Source organism: Mixophyes fleayi, chromosome 1 (assembly GCF_038048845.1).
Source record: "Mixophyes fleayi isolate aMixFle1 chromosome 1, aMixFle1.hap1, whole genome shotgun sequence".
Classification (NCBI taxonomy): domain Eukaryota; kingdom Metazoa; phylum Chordata; class Amphibia; order Anura; family Limnodynastidae; genus Mixophyes; species Mixophyes fleayi.
This window is the reverse complement of record NC_134402.1, coordinates 358,627,087-358,645,236: the sequence shown is the minus strand read 5'-3', so window position 1 is coordinate 358,645,236 and position 18,150 is coordinate 358,627,087. Positions and strand designations below refer to the sequence as shown.

Sequence of the window (18,150 nt, the reverse complement as noted above, 5' to 3'; positions counted from 1 at the left end):
TGGAGGCGAGAGTTTCGCTTTGCTGGTGGCTGGTGCCTTTTCGTCATCTGGAGTGAACATTGGGGACTACAGATGCTAGTCTTTGAGGCTGCTGGGCTGTGGCATTCCAGCACTGGTTTCAGGGATTTGGACTCTGGAGGACTCCAAACATTGTCAGTGTGTTGGAACATTAAGTGAATGTACGGTTTTTCAAATGTTGCAGGCCAACATTTTTGTGAGGAAGGACCATGAAAGTTTAATCCGACAATGCCACAGTGGTGGCATATATAAATCACCAGGGGGGCACAGAGAGAACCTAGCCATGATGGAGATTGCCAAATTTTTCAGTTGGGTAGAGCAGTATGTTCTGGCCATTTCGGCAGTTTTTGTCCCAGGCATATAGAACTGGAAGGCCAGCTTCATCAGCAGGCAGCCTTTGTGTCTTCACCCAGAGATATTCCGGCAGCTGGTGTGTGGCGTCTTGGTTGAACTACAAGGTGGACCACGTCTGCCCTAGGACAAGGGATCCATAAGAGTGTCTGTTTCATGGACTTCCATCTCGTATACCTGTTCCCACCGATATCCATGCTTCTGTGGGTGCTAAAAAAAAAAAAGGTAAATAGAGAGGGTGTTCCGGTGATTCCTGAAGCACTTGATTGGCCCAGGGGTCTTGGTACTCTGTAACCCTCAGCATGGCAGAGTGTTCCAGCGTGGTGTCATGGTGCCATTCAGACCATGGTGAAGGCTCACAAGCTTGTGTTGGCCAGGAATTTTCACTGAGTCTGGAAGATTTACATCTTCTGGTTTGAATTGAAGAGGCTTTTTATGTCATCTTTCAAGCTGTACCAATCACTACAATTTCTGCAGGACGGTCTGGAAGGGGGGGTAAAACTCAGTTTGTTGAAGGTTCAGAGTTTTCATAGAAAACTGGCTTTTCTACCTGAGGTGCAGACTTTCTTACAGGGAGTGATGTAAGTACAGCCTCCATACACCCTCCCAGTGTATCTGTGGGATCTCCTTCTGATGCGTCTGATTCCGACAGCCTTGCAACACCCTCCTTTTGAATCAGTCGGCTCGGTGGAATTACTAGATTACTTACCTGGAAGACAGTTTTCCTATTGGCTATCTATTTTGCCAAAAGAGTTTCAGAGGTGGGTGATTTGTGTTTTAGATCTTCGTTCGTCATCTTTCATAAGGACAGAGCATAGCTTAGGGCTAAGCCTTTATTTAAGCCCAAGGTGGAATCTAGGTTCCACCTGAATCAGGAAATTGTGATTACCTCTTTACACCAGGATAAGTCTCCAGAGGAAGAATGCTCTCTGGTCTGTGGATGTGGTTAGGACCTTGAGAACCTATGTGGAGAGGACCAGGGATTTGATATGACGTGTTGGTCCTCTAGAACGGACACAAGAGATGCTGGCCAGTCTCTAGTCAGATTAATAGCAGGTGTATTACTGTGGTATTTCACCAGGATAATCTGTCCCTGAAAATGTGAGGGCACAATCCATTAGATCTGTGGGTGCTTTTTGGATGGCGCAGCAAAGGGCCTTCACTGAACAGCTGTTCCCGCTACTGAAAATAGTTAATTGATGCTTCAAATAACCACCTGGGGGTAAATGTATGATTCTCCGATTTCTGCAAGTCGCCGGAAATTGGCGACTTTGCAGTGAAAATTTAAAGGGGCAATGGCTTGTAAAGGCAAACTTGCTTTTACAAGCCATCGCCGCTTTAAATTTTCCCTGCAAAGTCGCAGATTTCCGGCAACTTGCAGAAATTGGAACATCATATATTTACCCCCTGGTCTTCAGTGCACACCTTAGCAAAGTTCTAAAGGTTTAATACTTTTGTGTGCCAGTTTTGGACATAAGGTGCTGTGCACCACGACTTCTGAGTGTACCCTCCATTAGTGACAGTTTTGGGACGTCCTCAGTATTCCAGGGCCTCCATGAATGTAAGAGAAAATAGGTTTTCTGTACGTACGCTAAATCCTTTTCTCTGAATCCAATGGGGGACCCTTTACACATTTTTTTGTTCCTGTTCTGATTCTTTTTTTTTCTTTTTTTTTTCTTTTTTTTTCTTTTCACTGTTTCCTTGTCAGGATTCTGTATTTTAAGGGAGAACGTGTTGTTTTTTCGCCTCTTTCTCTTGTTTGGTACTTCTGTTTCTGTTCTTTGGGGCTTTGTTACACAAGCTGTGAGGGGTTAAAAAGCAACCAATGGAGTATAGAAGGGGAGGAGTTTCAATTTCAGTTGTAAATTGGAAAATAACTAAGGCTATAGCTATCACTTGCTATACCTCAATGTTCCAGTGTCCGCCATTGGATTCCGAAAATTATTCACATAAGTCCAAAAAAAATCATATTTTTTGCAATATACATCCTTTGGAGTAAATGAAGTACATTCCCACATCTGAAACATGTTTTTATATATATATATATATATATATATATATATATATATATATATATATATATATATATACTCAGTACAAGCTAAATATTTACCCTTTTCTATTATGGCAGTGTTTCATATAAAATATATATATATATATAATATAAAAGCCTAGCGGCGTGTGTTAAAAAAAAAAAAGCTGCAGCGCCACCTGCTGGGCGGAGTTATACACTGACCTACTAAATTCTTAGCATTATCTAATATATAAAATTAAAAGCCTAGCGGCGTGTGTTAGTGTGTGTGTGTGGAAAAAACTATTTTCTCAGAAAGGACTCATCCAATTGACCTGAAATTTGGTATACTGACATTATTTGACAAAAAAATTAGAATAGTGAAGTTAGTTAACTTCCATCACCCCCCCCTTCCCCCCGTGGGAGGGGGTAGTAAAGGCTAAATTTACGAGTAAAGGCTAAATTTACGAGTTGAGGGGTCAAACTCATTTCCATGATGTAATTTTACCTCATGAACATACATTAAAAAGGGCGCTTAAGTCGGGAAGTAACGCTCTTCCCCTGAGGAGGCCTGGGCTAGGCCCAAATGCATGACAAGAACCTTTTTAAGACCTTAAGTAGCTTGATGTGACCAGAATGCATGAGTATCATGCACAGGTTAACTTGTGTGTGTGTGTGTGTGTGTGTGTGTGTGTGTATATATATATATATATATATATATATATATATATATATATATATATATATATATATATATATATATATATATATATATATATATATTAGTGAAAGAAAAAAAGGGCGCTTCTTTAAATTAATGAAATGTGTATAAAATCATTTGAAACGGCAGCCAAGGACAAATAGGACCAATGTGCAAGTGCAAATAAAAGAAAAATGTTGTCCGGCGCTCAGAAACAAACAGAATTTAAAAATCACTGTGTCAGCATAAACATAAAGGAGAATTTTGTGCACAATATAGCTATATTGGGGTTAAGCTCACCTGCCGGACGTCAAGGCATCTCCTGTAGGTGAGTCCCTAAGCTAGTGATACAAATTTACATTCAGGGTGTTCCATTTAAAACCTTCCCCTGAACCTCCATCTTATAAAGCCTGCAGCACCTTTTGTAGGGAGTGGTCAACTCCCAAAAAACTAGAAAATAGTGAGAGAAAAAAAGGGCGCTTCTTTAAATTAATGAAATGTGTACAAGTGTATAAAATCATTTGAAACGGCAGTCAAGGACAAATAGGACCAATGTGCAACATACATTAAAAAGGGCGCTTACGTCGGGAAGTATATATACACACACACACACATACACATACATATATATATATATATGTGTGTGTATATATATATATATATATATATATATATATATATATATATATATATATATATATATATAATTTATTTATTTAGAGCAGTGGTTCCCAAACTGTGTGCCGCGGCTCCTTGGGGTGGTGCAGCGATCTCACAGGGGTGCCGCGGCCAGGGCTGGTGGTAAGCAAGGCGTGGGAGTATTTGGTAATTATTTTGGCTTAGGGGTGCCTTGAAAAAATTATGGAGACCCTAAGGGTGCCTCGAACTGAGAATGTTTGGGATCCACTGTATTAGAGGGAGAGACCATTGTATCTAGAGAGGATAATATTCTTGACTTTCTATGAAGAAGCTAGTCACTTTGCTTGCTAAGGTCACCGTTAAGTGCTGTTCTTTTATTTGCTTTCTCTTACCCATAATCCATATATTTTTTTCACGGAGCTCTCCTGTCAATTTAATTGAGATATGGTCTCTCATAATACAATATTTTGAAGACAAGGTCTGATGACAAAGGATATGGGGGTCATCATTAGGGGTAGTGTATGGTATGATTAGCCAGTGTATTCAGGTTCAGAATGGTCTGAAATTATGACGAGAACAGAGTTTTAAGTTATCCCCTCTTTCTATGTCCAGTATACATTTCCCTATGCTAGGCACAATTAAGCAGAGAACATTTTTAAAGTTAGTGTTCCCTTAGTCTTCTTAAGCTGTAAAGCACCTTTTAGTATGTGTATGGATTTATTTACTTGTTCCTTCAAAGCAATAATAATAATATTGATAAGCTATTCACATATATGTGAATGTTATTTTCTAGCTTACAATAAAATTGTTGCAGTGGGATGTTGCAAGGCTTCCAACATTGACTACGTAACATGGATTTTCATCAAGCATAGTAAAAAAACAAATGCCCCTGTTTTCCATTCTGCTATAGGTTGCCTCTTCTGATGCCACCAACATTGAATCATCAATCAAAGAAGATGAGAACTCCTACATTATTAATGGTCATAAGTGGTGGACGTCAGGTATGAATTTAAAGGAAAACTATGGGCACTGTCCATTTATCAATGTGGAAATGTCTTTGGATGATCACATATTAGTTAACAGGCTTTTCTGGCACACATCATCAAAATGCATTTGATTGTTGTGACAGGATGGACTGGCTGTACCACATTGACACAGCTCGATTTATGGGGTATTGCTAGTTAACTAATTGACACTTACTAATCCTACTAGGGCCACTTGGCCAAACCAGACCCATTCACTGACTGAGTGTCGGTGGCACAACACCCCAGTTTTAGGAGGGAATTTGTTGCCACCATCTTGCGCTTTCACCAGCACCTGGAAACACTTCTTGTATATTGTGAAGTTGCTGCAGGACTACTGGGCATAGCACAGTTGCAGGAAGCTACGGTCGATGCAGGAGAGCCCAGGGATGGATTAAAGTGTGCACTTTAATCTGTTGGTCACAGGAACGGCCATCGCACATAAGCATGCAGAATCTTAGTAGTAATGGTGCATATATATCTTAAAAGAGCTGTTTCCTTAACCGAATACATGCACATCGAATAGTTAATGATGTTTGACAACGTTACATAGGCTACAATCCATTGTATTTATCTACATCTATATTATACAGTTTTTTTCCGCAGGGTAGGGGGTGGGTAAACTTGTAGTAAATTATATACTGGGAGAAGGTGTGCAGGCTGGTCCTGAGTTCTGGATCTTAAACATGACTAATCTTATCTCTAGATTTAAAAAATCCCTTTTGAGACCCTTTCACAATGCACTGAAGCTGTTCTAGTCAAATGGAAACCTCCCATCTCTATCTGTTAGATTGGTTTGATAGACTCGACTTTTATATGTCTATGGAGGACGTTATTACATCCACATGAGATCGTAATGCAGAGGACACATCTACCTGGTTCAGTTGGTTAGAGTTGTAAGAATTGGATATGTATAGGACAGGGCTTCCCAAATTCAGTCCCCAGGGAGCTCTAACAGTGCATGTTTTCCAATAACTAGTATTACCTATGGATCTTTTTAAAAGTGTCAGCAATTAATAAACCTGTGCTCCAGCAAGAAGAGATTGAAATCATGCATTGTGAACTGGAGTTGGAAAGCCTAGTATAGGAGATAGATATACTGTTTAAGCTCCTCAGATCTCATTGGTCCACCATTCATTTGTATTGTACATTTGGATATGACCTATAGGGGGGAATTCAATTCAATTCAAGTCCCATCGGAGCATCGAATTATGTGCGCCTCTTACAGATTATTGTTCGTACCTCTATATCCCACTGAGTCTGATCTTGTGAAGCTTTGACGATACTTTACTAGTAATTTAATTTCCTCCATATAGTACTAAAAATAATGTGAGGCACAGGACGAAGCCATAACCACAATCTATTTTAATAGGGATTCCTAGTTATTTCAGGCCCAAACGCCGAGTGATGAAATTGCCCAATCTACAGGAATACATTCATTAGTATGAAGTTGCTTCATAGCATACCAGACATTAACATACCATGCAATTAATGCATCCACTGTATTCATTTGCAGTGTAGCTACGCGTTCTAACCTGGTATGGAAAATCTTATTTTTCTTTTTTTTTTTAAGTTTCATTAATTTGATACTAGCCTTCTTTACAGGTGCACTGGATCAACGCTGTAAAATCTGCATCTTTATGGGAAAGACAGACCTAGATGCACCTCGCCATAAACAGCAGACAATGATCCTAGTTCCCATGGACACTCCTGGAGTGACGATTCTGAGGCCACTTACTGTCTATGGATTAGATGATGCTCCAGGTATCAATTGCAGTATCTGTTAATGGTTTAGAAGCACTATTTTAAATTTTAGGGAGCTTGCAAGAGCAGGTGAACTAGACAATTGGTGATAAAATCAAAAGAACCTGATCAGAGAGCTACTTGAAATAGTTATTTGATGCTTCATTTCAGGAACTCCCACATTGACAGCTAATCCCTATAATTCCCAGCCATGTATTGCGCAACAAAACACCACGTTGCAAATCGTACACTGCACAGCGATGACCACCCAATGCTGGTCATACACTGCACAGCGATGACCCCCCCCCCCCCCCCATGCCGGTCATACACTGCACAGAGATGACCCCCCCCAATGCCAGTCATACATTGCACAGAGATGATCCCCCCCCCCTCCCCCCAATGCCAGTCATACACTGTACAGAGATGACTTCCCCCCCCATTGCCGGTCATACACTGCACAGAGATGACTTCCCCCCCCAATGCCGGTCATACACTGCACAGAGATGACTTCCCCCCAATGCCGATCATACACTGCACAGAGATGACTTCCCCCCAATGCCGGTCATACACTGCACAGAGATGACTTCCCCCCAATGCCGGTCATACACTGCACAGAGATGACTTCCCCCCCAGTGCCGGTCAGTAGTTAACACACAATGCACATTTTCTTGGGGTTTTAAGACAAGTAGGTTAGGAACTTAGATGAAATATATCTGCCATCAAACACTAAATTCAATGACTTTGTCACAACATACATTGTGTAGATTCTACCTCCATTGCTTAGACATATATTGCACAGAAATAGCGAGAAGAGAGAAATATAGAAGACATAAAAATACCCTCACTTTGCCAGACATATATTGCTGTCAAATACCCCAATACATGCACAGATACCCTCCAGGTGCCAGTTATGTATTGCACAAATTATACGTCTTTTTACCCCACTTGCCAACCACCCCAACCTTCCTGCTCCAGCATCTGTTCAGTGAAACAGGGCCACCATAAGGGCTGTATAGGAGGGAGCTGCGATTAGTGCCAGCAAATAAGCAGCACGTTGTTTGTTGAGTCCATTATGGAGAAATTAAAACATGGCCAAAAGTCTGCTGTATGATAGCCATGCATTGAAGGGCCGTTTTGTATAGTTGCCACCAAAATGGATTCTGCTTTAGAAACTAGCCACCAGGGAGGGGACTCTGTGTTATAGTCCCTTGAATGTGTGTTGGGTTGGACGAGGGACCCTGTTTTTCAGAAATCTTTGGGCTCTCTGCAACCTGATAGCAACTTGGCAGTGAAGAGAAAGTTCACTTCCTATCCTCCTGCTCTCTTGGTGTTCCAGGGTTATTCAGATCCATAACCAAGCATTCGTTGGTCTGTCAGAGTATGTAACGACAGAGAAGATGGCAAGTGTGCCAGTCACCTTTGCTGTTGCCAGACGGCGGCCAGTTTGCAGATTCTTTAGATCGGTGAATGGTGGCACAGCCATGCATATTTCTGTAACTCTGGGCACCACTAAAGTATCCGATTCAGTTGCCTAAAAGTATGTGAAAGTATTGTATTGGGCAAATTGGAAGTATTGACTTTGTGTGTTTCTGTCCAACAGGTGGACATGGAGAATTACGCTTTGACAATGTACGTGTTCCTAAGGAAAATATACTGCTGGGTAGAGGAAGAGGATTTGAAATTGCACAAGGCAGACTAGGTCCAGGGAGAATACATCACTGCATGAGGCTTATTGGACATGCAGAGAGGTCTTTAACACTCATGAAACAGAGGGTAAGTAAATGTAACATACATAGTAACATAGTTGATAAGGTTGAAAAAAGACACCAGTCCATCAAGTTCAACCTATTTTGGATCTCCTGCGATCCTGCACTTATATTTGAAATTAATCCAGAGTAAGCAACCGCCCATCTGTTTCAATTTTGAAAAATCCCCCCAGACTCAATATTGCAATCCAATTTTTACCCTATATCCACTACTATCCTTTATTTTAAATTAACGGTCGTATCTCTGGATACACCTTTCCGCTAAAAATTTGTCTAACCCTTTCTTAAACATATCTATTGAATCTGCCATCACAACCTTCCCTGGCAATGAATTCCATATCTTTACTGCCCTTACTGTAAAGAACCCCTTCCTTTGCTGGTTGTGAAATTTCCTCTCCTCTAACCTTAGGGGATGACCACGTGTCCTGTGTATGGTCCTTGGGGTAAAAAGTTCCCATGAAAGCTCTCTGTATTGACCCTTAATGTATTTGTACATAGTAATCATATCTCCCCTTAGACGCCTCTTTTCTAAAGTAAACATGCCTAAACTGGCTAACCTTTCCTCATAACTTAATGACTCCATACCCTTTATCAATTTTGTCGCCCTTCTCTGAACCGTTTCTAGTTCCAAATTATCTTTTTTATAGAGTGGTGCCCAGAACTGTACTGCATATTCAAGATGAGGTTTTACCAACGATTTATACAGTGGCAAAATTACACTGTCTTCCCTTGCATCTATGCCCCTTTTTATGCATGCCAATACTTTGTTTGCCCTTGCAGCTGCTGCTTGACATTGAGCACTATTGCTAAGTCTACTGTCTACGAGCACTCCCAAATCCTTTTCCATTATAGATTCTCCCAAATTAATTCCATTTAATTTATAGATTGCGTTCTTGTTTTTGATCCCTGAATGCATAACCTTACATTTATCTGTGTTAAACCTCATATTCCATTTAGCCACCCAATCCTCCAGTTTATTTAAGTCCCTCTGTAGAGAAGCTACATCTTGCTCTGATTTTATTACCTTACAGAGTTTAGTGTCATCTGCAAAAATAGAAACTTTACTCTCTAAACCATCACCAAGGTCATTTAATAAATATATTAAAAAGGAGTGGTCCCAGCACGGAACCTTGAGGTACTCCACTTAAGACCTTTGACCAATTAGAAAATGTTCCATTTATCACAACTCTCTGTTCCCTATTCTCTAACCAGTTTTCGATCCAAGTATAAATTTTGATTTCTAGACCCAGTTCCCTTATTTTGTAAACCAACCTCTTGTGTGGCACTGTATAAAAGGCCTTTGCAAAATCTAAGTAGACCACATCTACTGTCCTGCCCTGGTCTAAATTCCCACTAACTTCCTCGTAGAAACTAATTAGATTAGTTTGACATGACCTATCCCTCACAAATCCATGTTGATTCCCACTAATAATTTTATTGCGTACCAAGTAATCCTGAATACTGTCCCTTAAAATACCTTCCAGTAGTTTCCCCACTATTGATGACAGGCTTACAGGTCTATAATTCTCTGGTTGTGATCTCGTCCCCTTTTTAAACAATGGCACCACATCTGCTATTCGCCAATCCCTTGGTACTGAGCCTGATGAGATTGAATCTCTGAAAATTAAGAATAGCGGTCTAGCTATTTCCGAGTTTAACTCCATAAGGACCCTTGGGTGTATGCCATCTGGACCTGGAGCTTTATTTATCTTAATATTCTTCAGTCGCCTTTGAACTTCTTCCTCTGACAACCAAGTATTAATTAATGGCATGGTTTCATTACCATTTTTATGTATTACTCCTGCCATTTGTTCCTCTCTGGTAAATACTGAAGAAAAGAACGTGTTTAATATCTCTGCTTTTTCCTTAGTATCATTTTTCAATTCACCCATTTCACTTCTTAGGGGTCCTATATTATCTTTTTTAATCCTTTTGCCATTTATATACTTAAAAAACTTTTTGGGGTTTGTCTTACTTTCTTTTGCAATGTGCCTTTCATTTTCTAATTTAGCCAATCTAATTTCCTTTTTGCATGTTTTATTACATTCCTTGTACCTATGGAAGGACTCCTCTGACCCTTCAGACTTAAACAATTTAAATGCACGCTTCTTCCTTTGCATTTCTTCCCTTAACTTTTTATTTAGCCACATTGGTTTAGACTTAATTCTTTTACATTTATTTCCCATAGGAATGAACTTATACGTGTATGTTTCCAACAACATTTTAAAGACAGCCCACATTTCTTCCGTATTGTTTCCTTCAAAGGCTTTGTCCCAGTCTATGCTCTTTAGAGACTCCTTTAGCATATTAAAATTTGCCTTTTTAAAGTTTAAAGTCCTAGTTGATCCCTTATACTGTTGTTTCTGGAAACTAATTTCAAATGAGACCATATTATGATCACTGTTTCCCAAGTGCTCCTTTACTTGAATATTTGATATTACGTCTACATTGTTTGTTATTACTAGGTCCAGTATAGTCCGGTTCCTAGTTGGTTCCTCAACTAATTGGGACATGTAATGGTCTTTTAGCGTGCTCAGAAACCTATTTCCCCTAGCTGTACCGCAGGTCTCAGTACTTCAATCAATGTCCGGATAATTAAAATCCCCCATAATTAAAATTTGACCTAGTTGTGTAGCCTTTTCAATTTGCTGTAGAAGTTGGGCTTCCTCAATTGTACTAATATCTGGCGGTTTATAGCATATCCCTATCAGAAACTTCTCTGAACTTTTTCCTCCGCTGGATATTTCCACCCACAATGCCTCTATATTATCACCGAAATTCTCGTATATAACTTCCTGAATACTTGGTTTTAATTCTGGCTTAATATAAAGACATACTCCTCCTCCCCTTTTATTTACCCTATCCCTCCTGAAGAGAGAATAGCCTTCCAAGTTGACTGCCCATTCATGTGTATCATCCCACCAGGTCTCAGTAATACCTATAATATCATACTGCTCATTCATTGCTACTAGTTCTAACTCCCCCATTTTACCTGTCAGGCTTCTTGCATTTGCAAGCATACACTTAAGTCTATTGCCTCCCTTAGGTATTTCTTTTTGCTTTAAAAAGGGCCGCTCCTTATCGGCTATGCTTCCCTTTCCCCCCTCTCCACCCCCTTTACTCTTGTTAAATTCCTCCTTACTACTCTCAATGTCTATCCCATAAATACTTGCTTGCCCCTCCCCCCCGGAGCCTAGTTTAAAATCTCCTCCAACCTTCTAACCATCCTCTCCCCTAGCACTGCAGCCCCCTCCTCATTCAGGTGCAATCCATCACGACAATAAAGATGGCAACTGACCGAGAAATCAGCCCAGTGCTCTAAGAATCCAAAACCCTCCTTCTTACACCAATCTTTTAGCCACGCATTAACCTCCCTAATCTCCCGCTGCCTCCCTGGACTAGCGCGTGGCACAGGTAGTATTTCTGAAAATACTACCTTGGATGTCCTTGCCTTAAGTTTGCGACCTATGTCCCTGAAATCATTCTTTAGGACACCTCTTCTTCCTCTAACTCGGTCATTGGTGCCAACATGCACCAAAACCGCTGGGTCATTCCCAGCCCCTCCCAACAATCTGTCCACACGATCCGCAATATGCCGAGCCCGAGCACCTGGGAGACAACACACTGTTCGGCATGCACGGTCCCGGTAACAGATTGCCCTATCTACCTTCCTAATAATTGAATCCCCTACCACCACAATCTGCCTGGGTCCCTGAGTAACTTTGGTCCCCTCTGTGCTGGAGAGACCATTCCCCTGGTTGCTAGAGGAAGCAGTGTCATCCAACTCTACCAATTCTGAACTGCCTTCCACAGTATCTTCATCCAATCTGGCAAATCTGCTGGGATTGCCTAGCTCAGAACTGGCCTGCCTCTTTCTCCCTCTGCCACCCCTATTAACTGTTACCCAGCTGCCTACCTGTGCATCCTCCTCTGTCTCTGCTCCACCCTGCTCAGATAACGCATCAACGGTGAGCTGTAAACTCTGCTCCAGGTTGGCAATGTCTCTCAATGTTGCAATGGTCTGCTTTAGATCAGTTACCTGGGCTTCCAAAGAGACCAATTGCTCACATTTCTCACAGAGGTATAAACCTAGGAACACTTGCTCCAAGTGTGCATACATATGACAAGATATGCATTGAGTGAAATCATCAAGCCTGCTACTACTCATCTTATTATGGCTAACCTAACTTCTTATAGCCTACAGTGAACTTTAGTACTAGCCTTTCCTAGCCACTTACCAGATTAAACCCCTTCCTGGATTCAACTCCACACTTTAAAAAAAAAACAACACTTGAAATCAAAAAAGCAGTGAAATCACAAGCTCAATGAATGGATCTTTTACTATTTTACAGCAGGTGAGAAGAGTCACTCTAAGCGTTCACAAGTCAGTACTATATTACTCTGAATACATATTTTTAGCGCAGTCCAAAGCTCTACAAGTAAACTAACAGTAAATGGGCTCTTCCACTATTATGAAAGCCAGCAAATATAAATATTGTGTTTCATCAGGCAGTTATTTTTTTTGTCAAACAACATGTTTCTTTTATGGAGCTAGTCCTTAAAATCATAGCTGGTTGTGAAAGAATGGAGGGTGAGGCACCTTACGTTCCATTTGTTACTATTTAATATAGAGATTATAAAGTGCATAGCAAGTGAGTGATGTGAGATAATGTGTGGGAGCCACATAAATTATTTGGGGTAGATAGAAACAAGTCATCATTTTTCTGTCAATTTATTGAAGGCCGGTAGCGATAATTAAGAATCCTTGGTGCTCTCAAGTCTCCTTAAGCATCTTTAAGAGAATATGTTCTACTGACCAGGCATGCTTTTAGTGAGCTCCGGGAGACATTCACCCTTTGGTGCCTTATAAGTAGACTTTTGGATCAGTAATATACACTACAGTACCTCCCAGTTCTTCAGAGCACGAGTGGTTCCTTCAGCCCTAGATTTGGCCCTGTAACATCGCCATGGGACGTCCTTACAGAATTGTGGCCTAAACCGCGTGTGAATCTGCAGGCTGAAGTAGCTACTGGCAGAAACACACTTGCCGATACCATTTCCCCACATGAGTGTGGACTGCCTGAAGGGAGCACAGACCACAACCCTCCGTTTTACCAAGTGGCTCCCGGACCTGCAGACCCCACAACTTTGGAATCTGACACCCACCTTACCTTCTACAGACCTCCAGGCTATTTTCAGAACTAAATGTGACAGTACTGGTGCGAGAGTCTCCTAAATAGAGAGCACTCATTTTATTGTAGTGATACAGCAGATAGTGAAATGTTATATATGAATCATTTACCCCTCTATAACTTTACACAGAGATGGAACAGAGTGTGATGAAAACACTTTTCTTCATTCTATTTCCTAGAATTTGTCCAATAGAGAGCAGATTCAATTGGTTTCAGGTTGCCATTATATTGAGCGCCGATTCGGAGGGCAGCGTAGGGTTAACAACCTGCCATTTTATTTTTTTTTACAGAAATTGCTCTTCAACATTTCAAAATGTTGGTAATATGGTCTGGTAACATTTATAGTAGAAGATTACTCCTTATCACAGACATGTATGATGTTCTGCTCAGAGAAACTACCTTATTGATCAGAATGGGGACATCTAGCTGTAACTGCTTAGTAACAGGATATAATATGGCCAGCTGCTCTTCCTTATAATACCACATTTTATTTTCAAATTCAACTCGGCAAAATGAAGCACTGGTCAGATACTCTGAATAATGAAGAAATGGGTATGGGAAAAATCATTAGTTATTCGTGGGTATCCTCTGTAGTATTGCAATGGAAACATGTCTAAATATGGCAGCTCATTCTGCTAGTGATCCATCATTTTTCACCTCACTTGGATCTCTACTTTCTACTTTCAATGTTGTCAATACGGATAAGGCATTTGTTTGATTTGAGATTTTTTTTAAGCACTGCATATTTATTATAAGTATCTACTTTATAAATGCCTAGCGGCGTGTGTGAAAAAAAAAAAAACAAGCTGCAGCGCCACCTGCTGGGCAGAGTTATACACTGACCTATATATTTCTTGAAGGAGAAGTGACAGTTGGGAGTGGTTGGTGGCTGCCGGGGGTGACAGTGGGGAGTTTTTAACACCTTAAGTAGCTTGATGAAGGAAGTGGCGATGAAGATGAAGGATGAGGTGATGGAGAAAAATTATGAGGTGGTGACATGTGGACAAAACCACGTTAAAAAAGGGCGCTTGCATCGGGAAGTAACGCTCTTCCCCTAGTTAACTTCCATCACCCCCCCCTTCCCCCCGTGGGAGGGGGTAGTAAAGGCTAAATTTACGAGTTGAGGGGTCAAACTCATTTCCATGATGTAATTTTACCTCATGAACATACATTAAAAAGGGCGCTTAAGTCGGGAAGTAACGCTCTTCCCCTGAGGAGGCCTGGGCTAGGCCCAAATGCATGACAAGAACCTTTTTAACACCTTAAGTAGCTTGATTTGACTAGAATGCATGAGTATCATGCACGGGTTAACTTGTTTATATATAAATATCTACAGAGCACTGGAGTTCCCCCTGCTGGTCAACTTAGTACCTTGGCAATATAATTTGTTGTCACATCACATCAATTTATTAGTATTGCCCCCTCACTCCTACAATCCCCTCTAACAAACACTCATGAACTTCTTAGCTATCTTCACTCCTTATTAGCAATGTCCTAAACCTGTCCACACAGAATAGATCTTTTATATCCTACAATCTTCTTTTGTAATTCCCAATGCTTCTGCTTCAAATCTCTTGAAAATGTTGCTGCTTCCAAAACTCAATTGAACATAACTTATTGATGGACTGCATAGTACAGTGTCGATTTAGTGATGAATATTGACCCATTGATGTAATATATATCTGGGCCCACTGTAAAGATGCAAAGCACTAGACCATTTATAACGCTGCATGTGTTGGCTGAAAATGATTAAAATCCATGCAAGATTTTTTTATGCATTTGTTTTTAAATATTTTATATATAGCAGAAACATACATGTATTGCTTCATACTGTTACACAATAAAAAAGCATAAATAACATATGAAAATAATAATGTATGCAAGAGTAAAATAAATGCATTACAAATCACAATTGTGGTTATCCAGTATTTCTATCAGATTGTCAGCATTTGTAGAACTTGCATTAAAGAGCAAAATTGTCATATATTGCAGTCCCTTCAATACCTCCACATCCCATCTCATTCCCAACAATCATCCGGAGAGGACCACCTTAACCCCTTTAAAACCTGGATCAAATTTTGTTCTAGGTCCTTTGTGTCTATAAAGTGCTGCCATTGTTTCTGAAATATGTCTGCTCCTTTTCCAGGGTTGAATAAACTCTTAATAATTTAATTCAAGAAGTTTTGACTTCACCTTTGCAGTAGTGTAGTTTATGTTGGATCCATTCATTTAGGATCTGATATTTTTCAAATGTCAAAATAACCACTGTAGGGGGAATATAGGACTTTTGAAACAATCTTCCAGGGATCCACATATTTAAAATTGTTAATTATATTTAAGGATGGAGTTTAACGTATCTATATTTGGGAAATCTCTATTCCATTTCAGAAAAAAAACGAATTAGGAAATTTATTGTATTACTACATATCCACTCAGAATAAAGCATTCTTATCTTAAATCTACCTGATTTAGACAATGTTCCCAAATTTCTTACCAGGAATCTTAAAGAGTATAGATTAGGTATAATGTGTAGTAAACATAAACATTTGTTCAGAGGGAAGTACATATCTTTGCAGCCCATTGAAAATACTGAAATCTGCTTGGGATACTATGGGGTAAATGTATTAAGCTCCGGGTTCTTCAACGCCCGCGAGTTCGGCGTCTTCGGCGTTTAAATTTAAAGCGGCGATGCCTTGTAAAGGAAACTTTCCTTTACAAGGCAGCGCCGCTTTAAATTTAAACGCCGAAGACGCCGAACTCGCGGGTGTTGAAGAACCCGGAGCTTAATACATTTACCCCTATGTCTTTGATATGTGTCAAGCTTTCCTCCTCCATCTATGAAATATCTACGTTGTACACCAGGAGTCTAGATTTCCACAAATAGGTGAAAGTTCTGGTGGGAGGGCTAATCTACCAGATTGTAATAGTTAACCAACTCGAAAAAGTTGGTTTCTTTGTCTGTGAACCTATTTTTATCCGTAAAAAGAAGAGAAATTTTGACAGTGTCATACTGCCAGTAGCTCAACCGCGATAGCAAAAAAGTAGAGACTTGTGCCACTTTCCACAGCCAGTGGGTCCAATACAAAGTCATTCGCTACCGCTGTAATTTGAGGAGAGTTGTATAAATTGGTTGAGTAGCCAATATATCTGTCATCAATTAAATTTCTAGTGTTGTATGTAAATGATCCCAAATCAAATCCAATGCTTTTTCTGCATCTACATTTAATATACAATTAGGCTTCTGTGGCTGTTTTCCCTCAAAATATTCATTAGTCAAAGATTGGATAAAGAGTGTTGCCATATAAATGCTGTCTGGTCTCTTAGGGGTCCGAATAAATTCTCTATGGAGTGCCTCTGGAATAATTGTGTGGGCACTCTGCGGGGTGCAACATCGCAGATTTTGCCTTGCCCCTCCATAGAGGTGCACAGGAAAATCCGCGATGCAGAATTGATTTCCTTCCCTTAATACTGTGGTTTTTAATACATTGGGATGTATGAATTATTACATATATGACATTCTATTATTTTTTATTAATTGTTGTTACTTTTTTGAGTGCGATCCATTAAGATTTGATATTTGTATCTTACAAGTCTGCTGGTTCTGGTCTCTGCTTTCATTTGTCTCCTGATATCTGACTTTGCATCTGCATGCTATTCATATAGCTCAACTTAGTATCCCCAGACATGGACTTTAGTAATTATCAATTGTGGTCTCTGGTGCTTCGCAGTTATCGCTGGTCTCTGTGTTTTTATATTCTTGAATTTCCTCAAAGACTCTGTAAATTTGCACCAACCTTGCCTCAGAAACACTTATATTTTTGGATGGCAACAAAGACCGTTATACTGGTTTATTCTTGCATTGTCTTTTGGCTGATTACTCATCCCTTCATTACCTAAGAGTCTGTGTTTTCACCTGGCTTCCTTAATCACTGTAAAATCCAGTGTGCTTGTATTCATACCATAATTATATGAACTGCAATAAACTATTATGTTTTTACTACAACATCACCTTGTATTCCTGTGGCTTCCTAGCAATCAGCACCTGTGTCCTGACTTTTGGAACGTTGGGAGCTACGACCCTGGACTTACTGCTCGGCAAAGCAAATTGCATTATTAAGTACTAAATATCCTATTCTTATATATGTCTAAATGATGGTCTACTATCGCATGTCGGGCCCGCTGATTCTGCGGTTGGGACCTGGCTTACCTGTCAGACTCGCTCCCTTAGGCTCCGGCGTGCAGCGCTGCGGGTCCTGGCTGGAGCCATCTTGAAATCGGGTCTGCGCATGTGCGGACCCGTCTTTTGAAGCCTTCCATCCGCTTTCATTGGTAGACGCCCCCAGTGGCCACAGTATTTAATGCACCCTTTTTCATTCATTCAATTGCCAGTTCTTTGTCTTGTGTGGACGTGTTTTCTTCTGGCTCTCTGCAACTCTTCTGCTACCAGTTGCTACGTACTGATCCAGCTTCCCTGCTGCCAGCATTCCTGGACCTCGCCATCTACCAGCCACAGATCATTGCACTCAATACCCCTGTCATTGTGCTTTTAAGCCTACCAGTTCCTTGTATAACCAGCAGCGCACCACTACCAATTTATATCATATTCTGTTGTTTCTACACTGGGTTTCACTTAGGACCTACTCGGAAAACCACGACCTGCGGCACGAAAGCAGCAAAGCCCACATCCCCTTGCAGGGACCTTTCGGGT

General features: G+C 40.5%; 1 protein-coding gene across 2 annotated transcripts in view; it reads left to right on the top strand.

Annotated features, from left to right (window-relative positions):
- The window catches only part of ACAD10 (acyl-CoA dehydrogenase family member 10), a 56,414-nt gene that overhangs the window by 31,853 nt on the left and 6,411 nt on the right, over nt 1–18,150 (top strand). Inside the window, exons 16-18 of one of the 2 annotated variants that reach the window (XM_075178460.1) lie at nt 4,630–4,720; nt 6,347–6,505; nt 8,085–8,257. In XM_075178460.1, the coding sequence (XP_075034561.1) occupies nt 4,630–4,720; nt 6,347–6,505; nt 8,085–8,257 (423 nt within the window). The remainder of the gene's footprint in view (nt 1–4,629; nt 4,721–6,346; nt 6,506–8,084; nt 8,258–18,150) is intronic. The other variant, XM_075178461.1, reaches the window with a different exon arrangement.